Source organism: Xiphophorus maculatus, chromosome 14 (genome assembly GCF_002775205.1).
Source record: "Xiphophorus maculatus strain JP 163 A chromosome 14, X_maculatus-5.0-male, whole genome shotgun sequence".
Classification (NCBI taxonomy): domain Eukaryota; kingdom Metazoa; phylum Chordata; class Actinopteri; order Cyprinodontiformes; family Poeciliidae; genus Xiphophorus; species Xiphophorus maculatus.
The window spans coordinates 20,899,683-20,913,711 of NC_036456.1; the positions used below are offsets into that span (position 1 = coordinate 20,899,683).

General features: G+C 39.2%; 2 protein-coding genes across 3 annotated transcripts; one reads left to right on the plus strand and one right to left on the minus strand.

Annotated features, from left to right (window-relative positions):
* Nucleotides 1–319: 319 nt before the first annotated feature.
* Nucleotides 320–3,270, plus strand: LOC102224981 (butyrophilin subfamily 2 member A1-like). The gene is made up of 3 exons (XM_023346084.1): nucleotides 320–443; nucleotides 2,205–2,546; nucleotides 2,610–3,270. The coding sequence occupies exons 1-3, from the start codon at nucleotides 392–394 to the stop codon at nucleotides 2,885–2,887; spliced, it is 672 nt and encodes a 223-aa protein (XP_023201852.1). The 5' UTR covers nucleotides 320–391; the 3' UTR covers nucleotides 2,888–3,270.
* Nucleotides 3,271–10,487: 7,217 nt separating this feature from the next.
* Nucleotides 10,488–13,120, minus strand: LOC102221264 (butyrophilin subfamily 2 member A2-like). Of its 2 annotated transcripts, none has more exons than XM_023346090.1 (3): nucleotides 12,455–13,120; nucleotides 11,170–11,505; nucleotides 10,488–10,932 (listed from the first exon to the last, which is right to left on the minus strand). In XM_023346090.1, the coding sequence occupies exons 1-3, from the start codon at nucleotides 12,513–12,515 to the stop codon at nucleotides 10,895–10,897; spliced, it is 435 nt and encodes a 144-aa protein (XP_023201858.1). In that variant the 5' UTR covers nucleotides 12,516–13,120; the 3' UTR covers nucleotides 10,488–10,894. The 2 variants fall into 2 exon arrangements, with proteins under 2 accessions (XP_023201858.1, XP_023201857.1); XM_023346089.1 differs by having other exon boundaries at nucleotides 10,488–10,887; nucleotides 12,455–13,115.
* Between the last annotated feature and the right edge of the window lie 909 nt (nucleotides 13,121–14,029).

Genomic DNA, 14,029 nt, shown 5'->3' on the forward strand with positions numbered 1-14,029 from the left:
AACTTTTTTACATTTATTTCCTTTTGTGTGTTTTTATCCATCAGTAAATAAATCCATGAATCTTTTAATCAGAAGGTTAAAGATGATAAAAAGAATGAAACAGAAAATGATGAATAAAAGTCTCACTGAATCGGTTTCATCTTCAGTTTCTCGTTTAGTTCCAGTTTGTTTGATTTATAAAAAGTCCTGATTAATTCAACCTGACAGAAACTTTATGATCAATTTTTGAAGAACAGCAGAATAATTGGAGGTTGTTGCTCCTCTGTTTGTCCACCAGGGGGCGGAAGCCGCCATCTTGGTATCTTGTTTACTCCGTTTCTTCAGTTTCAGTTTCTCTGGATGATCGTGCAGCTGATTCTCTGCAGTAACTCGATATTTTTCTGCTGCAGAAATGATCGTGTTGCTTTTCGTCGCCTGTTTCCTTCAGGTTTCTGCTGCTGACGGTGAGTTTGTAGGTTTTATGTTCAGAAACATTAAGTTTGTAGGTTTTATGTTCAGAAACATGAAGTTTGTAGGTTTTATGTTCAGAAACATGAAGTTTGCTTTATGTTGGTGAGATTATGGTTTGAATATCTGACGGATCTTCATGATAAACAGTCTGAACTTCTGAACAGATGTTAGCAGGACGTCTAATGTTTTATTTATTATTCATCTTTTAGTACAGAAACATAATCTTAGCTTCATTTTAAAGTTTTCCTTCAAATCTAAAAAATGATCAACCAAGCAGAGCAGAGCAGGCTGGAGCTGGTTGGTTCTGCTGCTTTAACCAGCAGGGGCTCAGTAAGTAAGTAGGTAGGGAGGGAGGGAGTCTGTCTGTCTGTCTCTGTCTGTCTGTCAGTCAGTCTCTCTCTCTGTCTGTCTGTCTGTCTGTCTGTGTGTCTGTCTCTGTCTGTCTGTCAGTCAGTCTCTCTCTCTGTCTGTCTGTCTGTCTGTGGACAGAAACCTGACGGATCAGGAAATAACTCGAGCAGAAACGTCAAACATTCGTCCCATCACCACGTCATTAACTCGTTGCTCTTATCTGGCTCCTTGTTTCAGTAACAAGTGTTCTAACACGTTACTATTTATAATCCAATAATCAGATTAAAGTTATGAATCCATGTAGCAAAATGACTGTTATTCCAGGACTGAACACTAAACTTTATCTCAGCCAGATAAATCCTCTGCTGCACAAACAGGCCAGCAGATTCTGATGTTTCATTGGTCAAAATGCATTAATGTAAGTTGCCTGGTAACTGAACAGTTTCTGCCTTTTTCTAAAACCTTAAATTAAAAACAGCTCATAAAATAAGACTCAGCAGTTTTAAACTCAGTCCAGCAGTTTGACCAACAAAAATAAAATCTAAATAAGTTTTGTTCTTGAACAAACAGTTCAACAGTTTGATCTACAAAATAAATAAAGTCTAACAGACATTTAGCTCCTCACTGATAACTACTAACTACTAACTACTAACTACTAACTACTAACTCCGTCTCTCTGCTTTCAGTAACTTACCAACCATGAGCCATAAAAACAATAAATGATTTTCTCTCCTGTCATTTTCAGCCACAAACATTAAACTAAAATATCCACTGATTGTGTTTCTGCCTCTGCAGCCTGATGCTCCTGCATGGATTCATGGATTCATGGATTCATGGATTCATGGATTCATGGATTCACAACAGACACTGCAGTGATGAACAGCATCAGAATATGAATTAACTAAAGATAAAATAATATGATTTTATCAAACAGAATGAGAATTTAAACAACTTAACAATATTCAGATGGAAACATTATTATACATCTCAACTCTATTTACTGTTTAAATTGTTTCTGATAGCAAAACTTTTCACTCATTAATTATTAAACCTCAAACACTTTTCTTATCGTCTCCTAACCAATAACCTTACAGTGTGGAAATAATGAAAAAATATTGAAACGTTGACAGAAATCAACCTGACATCAGTCTCACCTGTTCTATTATAATTAATATAATTTTATATCCTCACATCCTGAAACTAAATGAAGACCTGACAGAGCTTCTTCATCATTCTAGCACTGCATATAATATAATATAATATAATATAATATAATATAATATAATATAATATAATATAATATAATATAATATATTATAATACAATATATCAGTGTCCCATATTGTCCCTCAGCAGTATGAGTCTCTGTAGTAACTAATGTCTGGTTCTGCGGTCCGGTCCAGTGATGGTGACACCAGGGGGAGACGCTGACCTGCAGTGCCAGATTCCCGGCGCCGCGGCGGCCACCGTGGTGGAGTGGACCAAAGACGACCTGCCGGCCAACGAATACGTCTTCTTCTACCGCAACGGCCGGCCGTACGACAAGTACCAGCACCAGGCCTTCAGAGGCCGAGTGGCGCTGAAGAACCGGTCCGGCGCCGGCAGCGGGGACGTCTCTCTGGTCCTGAAGAACGTCTCCGTGGAGGACAGGGGGACGTTCCGGTGTCGGGTTCTGATGAGCAGCTCTGGGTCCGAGGCCAAGGAACACCTTCAGGTCAGCAGGCTGAAGGTCGCGCTGCGTTCAGGTACGTTCAGGTCACAGTGGTTCCTCTTCAGCTGGCAGGAAACTGATCCGATCCGATCTGCAGGAAACGAAGCAGGAAACGACGCAGGAAACGACGCAGGAAACGAAACAGGAAACGAAGCAGGAAACGACGCAGGAAACGAAGCAGGAAACGAAGCAGGAAACGAAGCAGGAAATGAAGCAGGAAACGTCCAGAGCGTCGTCACAGACGGAGCAGCAGGTCCAAACGTTTTTGTCCTTGTTGGAGTTTTCATGCTTTGTGTTTCTGCTGTTGTTGTTGTTGGTTTTTATCTGTACAGGAGAAAAAAGAAAAGTTCACATCAGACGACAGAAGTCGTATGAAACTGAGAACAAGAAAATCATCTTATTAGTTCAAAAGGTTTTTCAGAAACTGTTTAAAACGTTTGTTTTGCAGTTTTATCTGATTTGTGAATCTCTAGTTAGCTGAGTCATGATCAGAGTGTATTTATGTAAATGTTCAGTGTAAACAGTGTGTGTGTGGGTGTGTGTGTGTGTGTGGGTGTGTGTGTGTGTGTGTTCAGCTCATGTGGGTTTAAACAGGTTTGCTCTATTGTTTTTACAGCTTGTAATGTAAATTAATATTTCTATGTTTATAATGTTCTGTAAACTAAAATCACTACATTAGAGTCATTTTACTTTAGTTAAAACTACAATGTGTGAAAATGTTTTTATATATTTTACTTACTAAAATCAAATTGAAGGTTTGTGTCGTTTTTCTCTTTGCTTCACATTTTGACTCAGAATTGAATCAACAGATTAAATGAGTTCATGATTGATTTAGTTTCTCTGAGCGTTGAGCTCAGCCGTTATGAACCGGCACCAGAACCGCCTGACTGGGTCACATCCCGTCCTCTGACCACGGACAGATTTATGTCTCAGATATAAACAGTGGAGCTGAAACTCGTTGAGCTCAGATTAACGTTTCATTTTGGTTTCATTTTAAAGAAAGTAAAACCTAAAATCAGTCTGGATCATTTCAGGTGAACAGAAATTTATTACATTAGTGTGTTTAGAAACAGATGGTTTTATTAATGAAGACATTAATTAGTTAATAACGTTCATATGAGTTTCTGTGATTTTGATTTGTTTAATTCATAAATGTTTGGGTTCATTAAAAATCATCCAGGTGTCAGAAGCTCCAACAAACATCAACTGGTTTTATTTTCTCTGAAATAAAATATTAAATTGTGGAAAAAACTTTAAATGTTTCCTTAGATGATTTATGACAGAATATTAATAACTTTAATGGAAATGATTGGAAATTCACACAAACTGACAGACGAGAGGAGGATTCATCACCAAGATAAAAATATGGAAGCAAAAAGGGAGAATAACAGGCTGCAGTAAATTTATGGCATCATAAATAAATGACTGTTAAAAACAGCTTTAAAGAAACGTGGAAGTTTGCAGAAAATTAAAAATGTAAAAGTTGGACATTAATATTAAATATGATGAAAACAAGAAGAAACAATCACTGACCTACTGCTGACCGGGTCACTTCATCACTGCTTCCTGTGATCATCATTCAGACGTTTGGCAACATCAGCTGGCCGATTATTAATTATTGATCCAATATTTCATCAATAAGAGGAACTTTGCTGCTCTGGGAGGCAGAACTGAGCTGCAGATGTTTTATTGAACCGTTTTGATCCGTTTAGATGTTTCTGGATGTTTTTATGTTTTCATGTTTCATGTTTTCATATTTCATGTTTTTATGTTTCATGTTTTCATATTTCATGTTTCCATGTTTTCATATTTCATGTTTCCATAATCCTGCAGGAATCGACACCAAACATCGACTCCTGAAAACTGCTGATGGAATCATAAGTTATTTGATGTAAAACTAAATCATTTTGTTTCAGATGAGATGAAAACATGAAGCAGTTTCTGATCCAGTTGGTAAAAATGACCAACAGGAAGTGATTTAACCACTTCCTGTGACTTATAACATTAAAAGATAAAACAGGAATAAAAACATTCATTAGAGCTTCAGTTTCATTAACACAAATAAACACATGAAAAATGATTTAATGCTTTATTTGGTCTGCAGAAACATTATATTCCACATTTATTCACAATCACTTTAAAATGATGCTGTGGTGGCGTAGCGGTTAGCGCGACCCACGTTTGGAGGCCTTGAGTCCTCAACACGGCCGTCACGGGTTCGATTCCCGAACCCGGCAACATTTACTGCATGTCTTCCCCGTTTCCTGTCAGCCTAGTTTCATATAAGGGAAAAAAGAGAAAAAAGACCCTGGAGGGAAGAAAAAATAAAAATAAAATAATGATGCTGTGAACAAATTAATGTATACGGACACTGGGCTGCAGCACCAAGAAGACACTGTGCTGCAGCACCACGAAGACACTGGGCTGCAGCACCACGAAGACACTGTGCTGCAGCACCAAGAAGACACTGGGCTGCAGCACCACGAAGACACTGGGCTGCAGCACCATGAAGACACTGTGCTGCAGCACCATGAAGACACTGTGCTGCAGCACCACGAAGACACTGTGCTGCAGCACCACGAAGACACTGTGCTGCAGCACCACGGAGACACTGTGCTGCAGCAAGTGATGCAGCCCAGTGTCTGACCTGGTCGACTGAATCTGGCAGCAGTGGAGAGAGAAAAGGTCCAGCTGTTGTTTTTACATTATTATGTCTAAAAGGTTCTGCAGGCACAAGGTTATAGAGAAAAATGTTATATATAATCTGGCTGCACAGTGGAGCAGTGGGTAGCTCTGTTGCCTTGCAACAAGAAGGTTCTGGGTTCGATTCCCGGCCCGGGGTCTTTCTGTACAGAGTCTGCATGTTCTCCCTGTGCATGCTGGGTTCTCTCTGGTTCTCCGGCTTCCTCCTACACTCTAAAAACATGACTGTCAGGCTAATTGGTCTCTAAATTCTCCCTAGGTGTGTGTGTGTGTGTGTGTGTGTCCCATCCGTCTCTGTGTTGCCCTGCAACAGACTGTCTACCTGTCCAGGTGACCCCGCCTCCAGGTGACCCCGCCTCTCATCCAGAACGTTAGCTGGAGAGGCAGCAGAACCTCCTGACCCACTGGGACCCGGTGGGTTGATGGTGTTTATATATAATGAACAAAAAACCTTCAGGAATTATTTAGCTTACACCAAAAGCTACATACAGTTGTGGTCAAAAGTTTACATACACTTGTAAAAAACATAATGTCATGGCTGTCTTAAGTTTCCAATAAGTTCTACAACTCTTATTTTTCTGTGATAGAGTGATTGGAACACAAACCTGTTTGTCACAAAAAACAGTCATAAAGTTTGGTTCTTTCATAAATTTATTATGGGTCTGCTGAAAATGTCACCAAATCTGCTGGGTCAAAAATATACATACAGCAACATAAATTGTCAATTTTGGTGATGTAGAGAGTTGTGTCAATCAAATTAGCTTCATGTCATGGCCTCTTCACTTCTTGTAAGTGATTCTGATTGACTACAGCTGTTGACTTCTCATGAGCCCATTTAAATAGGGCTCATTTGACCCAGTGATTAGACTCAGCCACAAAAGCTACAATGGGAAAGTCAAAGGAACTCAGTGTGGATCTGAAAAAGCGAATTATTGACTTGAACAAGTCAGGGAAGTCACTTGGAGCCATTTCAAAGCAGCTACAGGTCCCAAGAGCAACTGCAGACAATTATTCGCAAGTATAAAGTGCATGGAACAGTTGTGTCACTGCCACGATCAGGAAGAAAACGCAAGCTATCACATGCTGCCGAGAGGAGATTGGTCAGGATGGTCAAGAGTCAACCAAGAATCACCAAAAAGCAGGTCTGCAAGGATTTGGAAGCTGATGGAACACAGGTGTCATTCTCCACAGTCAAGCGTGTTTTACATCGCCATGGACTGAGAGGCTGCCGTGCAAGAAAGAAGCCCTTGCTACAGAAAAGGCACCTAAAGACTCGGCTGAAGTTTGCTGCTGATCACATGGACAAAGATAAAACCTTCTGGAGGAAAGTTCTGTGGTCAGACGAAACAAAAATTGAGCTGTTTGGCCACAACACCCAGCAATATGTTTGGAGGAGAAAAGGTGAGGCCTTTAATCCCAGGAACACCATGCCTACTGTCAAGCATGGTGGTGGTAGTATTATGCTCTGGGGCTGTTTTGCTGCCAGTGGAACTGGTTCTTTGCAGAAAGTAAATGGGATAATGAAGAAGGAGGATTACCTCCAAATTCTGCAGGAAAACTTAAAACCATCAGCCCGAAGGTTGGGTCTTGGGCGCAGCTGGGTGTTCCAACAGGACAATGACCCAAAACACACATCAACAGTGGTAAAGGAATGGCTAAACCAGGCTAGAATTAAGGTTTTAGAATGGCCTTCCCAAAGTCCTGACTTAAACCCCATTGAGAACATGTGGACAGTGCTAAAGAAACAGGTTCATGCAAGAAAACCATCACATTTAGCTGAACTGCACCAATTCTGTCAAGAAGAGTGGTCAAACATTCGACCTGAAGCTTGCCAGGAGCTTGTGGATGGCTACCAAAAGCGCCTAGTTGCCGTGAAAATGGCCAAGGGACATGCAACCAAATACTAATGTTGCTGTATGTATATTTTTGACCCGGCAGATTTGGTGACATTTTCAGCAGACCCATAATAAATTTATGAAAGAACCAAACTTTATGACTGTTTTTTGTGACAAACAGGTTTGTGTTCCGATCACTCTATCACAGAAAAATAAGAGTTGTAGAACTTATTGGAAACTCAAGACAGCCATGACATTATGTTTTTTACAAGTGTATGTAAACTTTTGACCACAACTGTAAGTTGGTAAATCATGTGAGTAGGCCTGTCACGATAGCAAATTTTGCTGAACGATTAATTGTCTCAAAAATTATTGCAATAAACGATAATATTGTCTGAAGACATTTTTACACTGATTTAATGGAAATGACGTAATAATGCAGGCGATTTCCTGCCAAAGATAAATACACTTTATTTTCAAAAGAACACTAAACACTGGAACTGATAAACTAAATAAACAAAACAACCAAAAACAAAAATAAAATGGATTCTCAGTCTCCATTAATAAAAAATGTACTTGATAAAAACTAAACAACATAAAGCCAAAGTGGAAATAAATACTGCATTCAACCAAGAATGCAGATTATGAAGTCTGTATATTATGTTGCCCTTCAGTAATAATTAGATTTAAATAGAGAAGATGGGCACATCGACTACCTGATGCAATAATTCACACTACATGATTTTTTGCTCCTATTTTTCCCCTTATGACAATCTTAAAACGTTGGTCTTTCTAAGATTGTGTGGTGTGTTACGGTAGATCATCGTTGCCGCTCCGATCTAAATCAGGTTTTTCCCCACTGGGATCTTAACACAGCCTGTTGAATGTGACAGGCAGCCAATCAGAAAGCGCGGATTCTCCTCAGTGTTTTCTGAGGGTAAATTACCGATGGGAATCCCAAACAGCTGATACGGCGCAACCCGAAGTCCAGCGGACATTGGAGATGATATGTGGAAACAACATTAATGTTTATTCAACATGCAAAGAATATAGAAATGACAAGAGGAGGAGTTGGAGCGAAATTGCTACCGCAGTTGATAAACCCGGTAACTTTTCAGCAGTGTTGTAAAGTAACGAAGTAAAAATACTTCACTACTTTACTTAAGTATATTTTGGAGTACTTCATACTTTCCTGGAGTATGAAATTTTTTGATAACTTTCACTTTTACTTCACTATATTTCCGAACTTAATTGCGTACTTTTACTCCGATACATTTTCAATGTGTGGTTTAGTTACTCGTTACAAAAAAGCGAGAGAGAGAAACAAAGTGTTTTGATCCCACCTACTGATTAGCAAGTAGCAAGTAGGCTACCGAACAAAGTCCGTAGCCTGCTTGCCTGGGCTTGTTCATCACCACCAATAGGATACTTCTTCTTCTTCTTTTCTATTATGGCGGATCACAAGCAACTTTAAGGTGCATACCGCCACCTACTGTACATGAGTGTGTAGAAGCATTACTTCACATCTATTAAATTCTACTTTTTAATTTTGTATTCTTAAGATAAATAAACAATGCTTTCCTTAATTTGTGAATATCTGTTATGTTTCCTTCATTTCCTAATATACCTTTAAGATTCCATTCATGCCCCATATTTCTAACTATTCTCTTTAATTCTTCCCTTTCGAGTTCATTTGACTTACATTTCATCAATATGTGTTCTACATTTTCTTTCTCTCCACATCTCTCACATTTATCATTATTTTTCCTCCCTATTTTATAAAGCATGTCATTTAAGTAGGTATGACCTACTCTTAATCTACTAATTATTATTTCTTTTCTTCTGTTTCTTTCATTAATGCTTCGAATTCAAACTGACTTTTGTACTTCATATAATCTTCTTCCTTTCTTATCTTCATTCCACATTTTTTGCCATTTCTTGATTTCTTTACTTTTAATTAGGATACACCTGTTTCGCTTCTCCCATTAAACACAAAGCAAGTCTCGCAATCAGTAGCGGTCACATGGAAATTCTATCTTACAAAAACTCCCCGTCCAACTTGAAGAAACACATCGAGGTAACTTCTTATGAAATGGTTATAATCCTCCTGTTTCAGTAACTATAGCTTGGTCGCTAGGCACTATTGTGAAATCTTGACCATAAATGAACTTTGTTTGGCATTGTTTCAGTTCCATACGTGGTGTATTTAGCTTAGGCCTAATGTTGACTGTAGCAGGCTACCTAGACTCCTCTGTTCAAGGGGGGACAGAAGCCATAGCGATAGCAATTTAGACTAAATTTAACGAATATAGGAAAGGCATGCAAGTTCAAAACCAGGTTTACAGATGCCAATAAGCTGCATTTCCCTCCCAATTCTTTTTTTCTTTTGCATAATGACCAGTTGTGTGCACCACCTACTGACTGTAGCATTGACTGATTCACTGATTTGTGAAGTAGAGTAATCGTAACAGCTCTTTTTCTTCATGTTGGCCGCATTTTCTGTACTATTTATTTTTCTCATTTTCAGCACTGACCTTACTTGAAGGGAAAACTTAAGGCTTACAAAAACTTTGTATTTTCTGTCCTGGAGGGTTTACTAAGAAGCTGGTTCAGTTGTAAAGCAGGTTAAGTTAACCTTGTGCTATAGGTAAAGCACCTAATTTTCTTAACTAAATGATGCCTGCAGGTATATCTATTAGCAGGTTTAATTTTGCCTGCACTTGGTTGGGTACATTATTTTAAGTGTATTTGACAAGTTTACCAAAATATAAAAAATGTCATTCAAACTGCATTTGCTTTGTTTTACTTTTTACTTGTACTTTTCATTACATTACTTGAGTACATCCATTTTTACAGTAATTTCCATACTTAAGTACAAGAAGTTTCAGATACTTTAAGACTTTTACTCAAGTAACATTTCAGTCAGTGACTTGGACTTTTACCAAAGTCATATTTTGGAGAGGTACTTGTACTTTTACTTGACTCTGAGATTTCAGTACTTTATACAACACTGCTTTTCAGCTGTTCTTCGTTAACGTGACGTAAACAGGTTCTAATGATTTTCATTCAGTCAGGACTTTACGCTGACACTAGCCACATGCATTGCAGGTAGATTGTAGTAAAGCATTGATTAATGCCTGGTTTTAAAATTAGTTCACTGAACTTGTAGCCATTATTTTGTGCCCATTGTTGGACACCACACGGCAGGACCGAACCCGATGGAACCGTTATACCTAGGATTTCTGTCGGCTAATGTGTGGCCTGTCAGGTTTTGAAAATGGGCCGACAATCGTCCGACAGCTCTAAGATCGTGTCGTGTGCGCTGGGCATTACACTAAGGAAATGAGGTCAGAGGTCAGTGGAGAGCACCGGAGTTGAGCCTTTTTTCATTCAGTGTCATCAACAGAAAGAGGAAAAGGCCAGAAGAGACGATAATGCCGATAATTAAAATGACGTCGATAGTTTTAATTTATCATACGATTAATCGATTTATCGTTTATCGCGACAGGCCTACATGTGAGTTATTTACCTAAAGCTAAACGTGTCACTAAGTTGCGCTTGTGATCAGGAATGTGTTTAATAAAAATCATCTTTTCTACATTCAGGCTGAGAAGAATCAAATCACCTGCTGCTCATCTTTAGGTTGTTGCTCTGATCCCAACCTGAACTTTGACAAAACTGCAGATCTCCTGAGAAAACAACCAATAATAATAATCAAGATGAGAAGAAGCAGCACAGATCCAACGACGACAACAAATGGAAGTGAATCGTTTTCATGGCTCAGTTCTCCAGTTCTCCTAGTCTGGTCTTCATCCTGGTGTTGCTCCTCATCACTTCCTGCAGATCAGAAACCAGACAGACGTTGATCACCTGATCCTTCGGCTCCCGAAGGAAGAGAGACAGACATACAGAGAGACAGACAGAGAGACAGACAGAGAGACAGACAGACAGACATACAGAGAGACAGACAGAGAGACAGACAGACAGACAGACCAGAGGACACACAGTTACTGTTTTAACCATAAAACTGTGAGTAACATCAGCATCTGGAAGGATTTAGAATCTGAATCTAGGCGGTCTTCACCGTCTGACCTGATGGATCCACAGCTGGAAACTCACCTGAGACCGTCAGGTTGACAAACGAGTGACGGTTCCCATCATGACCTCCTGACCTCTGGGTGATGATCACACAGTGATACGTCCCTTCATCCATCTTGCTGACGTTGTGCAGAACCACAGAGAAGTCTCCGTCCTTCAGGGAGCTCCTCAGGTCCACTCGTCCTCTGAAGGACTCGTGTTGGTACGACTCGTATGAGCGACCGTTACGGTAGAAAAACACGTGATCCGAGTCCAGACCGACTTTGGTCCAGGTGAAGAGCAGAACTTCTTCATCCGACGGTCCGAGACACTCCAGAGAGACGTTCTGTCCCAGCTTCACGTTCACCTGCTGCTGACCTGGAAGAGCCAGAAAACAGAACCAGGTCTGATTGGACCCGACCTGAGCAGCTGCTGATCCAAAACCGGAGATAACTGATAACTGGAAACCCAGAGCAGAACCACGAGTTTCATTTCAGAGAAATAAAAACTCTTTTTATGGGACAGATGAACCGCCGGTCTGCAGAATGCTTCTAATGTTGCAGGATTATGTATTATTATTATTAATAATAATTTTTGTTTGAGTGTTTATACCATCATAGATGCATAAGTGAATAATTTATAACAAATGCACCAACAGATTTAAAGAAAGAAAATTTAGTAGGAGGATAAAACTCAAAACATCAAAGGAAAAAAAAACATAATTATGTTTTGAAAACAAGGAAGTGATTCTACAAACATGATGAAAAATTAATTCCAGTCGCGTTTAATCAGTTCTGCTGTTATTAACTGTAAGTTTATATCTTTAACTTTACAGTTTCTTCATCATATTAGAAAAAAACTGAGTATTTCACAAATGTTGCACATCAGCTGTGATGAAATGATGTCATGATCTGAGATTATTGCAAAACTAATATGACACATAAACAACAAACATGTTGGGTAAATTCATATAGAGTCAGAGGAGGTTCAGGAAACAGCAGCAGGAAGTTCTGAACGGGGCGGGTCCAGAACCGCAGAGACAAAACAAGTTCAAATATTTAGCTGCAAATTAAAAACAGTCTCAATGAGCAGGTTTGAACATGAACAGTTCTTCTAAAGGCTCTTCGACCTGCTTTCATTTCCTCTTGCACAGTAAATCCACAAAGAATCGATCAGGAAATTAAAACTACAGGTTCAACTTTTTTATTCGAATAAGATGCATATTAAACTGTTTACATTTTGCACGATGCAACATCGGTCTATTTATGCATGTTCACATTATTAACAGTCATTAAAACGGGCCGATCCTCCCCGACACGCAGCTTACCGAGAGTTTCTGAATAAACTGCAGACAGGAGGAAGGAGAGGAAAACCCAGAGAGGAGACATTTTCAGGAAACTTCCAGAACCTGCAGACAGATCGGGTTGTTTTGGTTCGGTTTGTTGTTCTGATCTGAGGAAGGGCGGAGAGGCGGGACCTGACCAAGATGGCGCCGTGTGCAAAGCCTCCAGCTCCAGAGTTCATTCAGTCATTTCAAAATGGATTTAAACCATCAGATGATCACATTAGATCATTTCAACCGTGATGAGATTATCGATCCGATCAATAACAACAGGAGAGATTTGGACCGGAAACACTTAGAGAACATAGAGCTGAAATATTTCTAACAAGAAGTGAAGATTAAACCCACAGAATTTAAAAAAAGGACAAACAGAACTAATCAAAGTTAACCAGAACAGAAACCAGAACCAGAACCAGAACCGAACAGAACCAGAACAGACCACCACGTGTTGACTCCCTCTGCCCATGTCTGCAGCATTTATCTTATCTTATCTTATTTTATCTTCCTCATGTTTCCGGACTTTCAGCTCCTAATTCTTCTGCCTTCGCATCTGCAGCCGAGCAGCTGGAGGAGAATCCAGGAAGCCCGAGGAGAGGCGACCTGCTGCGGCCACCCAGTTCTCGGTCCCTCCTCCCCACCGGCCCGCATCCGGTACCGGTCACACGAGGCATGACGTACCTGGGCCATGACGGCAACATGAGGGATAGTTATGGAAGTAGCGATGTCATCCATGTGACAATCATTTCTCATAAGTGGAAAAGTGGTGATATGTATATTTACCGTTTGAAAGGACAGTTAAAAAAAAAAAAAAAACCATCAAAAGAAAACCAAAACAATAACATGGCCAGTTTATGGACAATAACTATCAACTTCATTAAATATATATATTTTTGTTTATTTTTTGTTTTCCAAGATTGTACAAATTCAACATTCAAAATTGATCCCGAAGGAAATTAAATAAATCATTGCAGGCTAAATGATTTATACTATATCTATCTTCTTGGTTTGTTTTTGTAGCCCAAATAAATGAATAATTTTAATCTATTCATAGTTGTGTTTTTCCCACCACCTATAAGTGTTATTTATTCAACAACGGTTGGAAATATTTAATTTACAATGTCCTTTATTGTCCTTTAAAGTGCTGTTGAAAAATTAGCTAAGACTCGTATAAAACGGGTTTTAGTTTAGTTAATTATTAATAATTATTTTAGTAATTAAATGTTTTCACTGACATTATTTGGCTGCTGTTGTATGTCTATAGTTTTAAAATGTCATTTTTAACTATTAGTGTGAATATTATTCAGCATTAAATGTAACTTAGCTGTTAGCCTCGAGCCGTTAGCATTAAGCCGTTAGCATTGAGCCGATAGCCTCGAGCCGTTAGCATTGAGCCGTTAGCATTCAGATGTTAGCATTGAGCCTTTAGCTTTTGGCTGTTGGTCAGATTGATTCCAGATGTTCAGCATTGTTCAGGTTGAAATATCATTTTTAATACTGATCAATATGTTAATGTGGAGTTTAAGATTGTCAATAAAATGATCAGCCTGCTGGTAAAGGAGC

Excerpts from the sequence above, each read along its gene's own strand:
- LOC102224981 (XM_023346084.1), top strand. The coding sequence starts at position 392 with ATGATCGTGTTGCTTTTCGTCGCCTGTTTCCTTCAGGTTTCTGCTGCT. Across the intron at positions 444-2,204 it reads TCAGGTTTCTGCTGCTGACG|TGATGGTGACACCAGGGGGA; the intron begins GTGAGTTTGTAG and ends GGTCCGGTCCAG. Across the intron at positions 2,547-2,609 it reads GAAGGTCGCGCTGCGTTCAG|GAAACGAAGCAGGAAACGAC; the intron begins GTACGTTCAGGT and ends TCCGATCTGCAG.
- LOC102221264 (XM_023346089.1), bottom strand. The coding sequence starts at position 12,515 with ATGTCTCCTCTCTGGGTTTTCCTCTCCTTCCTCCTGTCTGCAGTTTAT. Across the intron at positions 11,506-12,454 it reads AGTTTATTCAGAAACTCTCG|GTCAGCAGCAGGTGAACGTG; the intron begins GTAAGCTGCGTG and ends TGGCTCTTCCAG. Across the intron at positions 10,888-11,169 it reads TGTCAACCTGACGGTCTCAG|GAAGTGATGAGGAGCAACAC; the intron begins GTGAGTTTCCAG and ends TCTGATCTGCAG.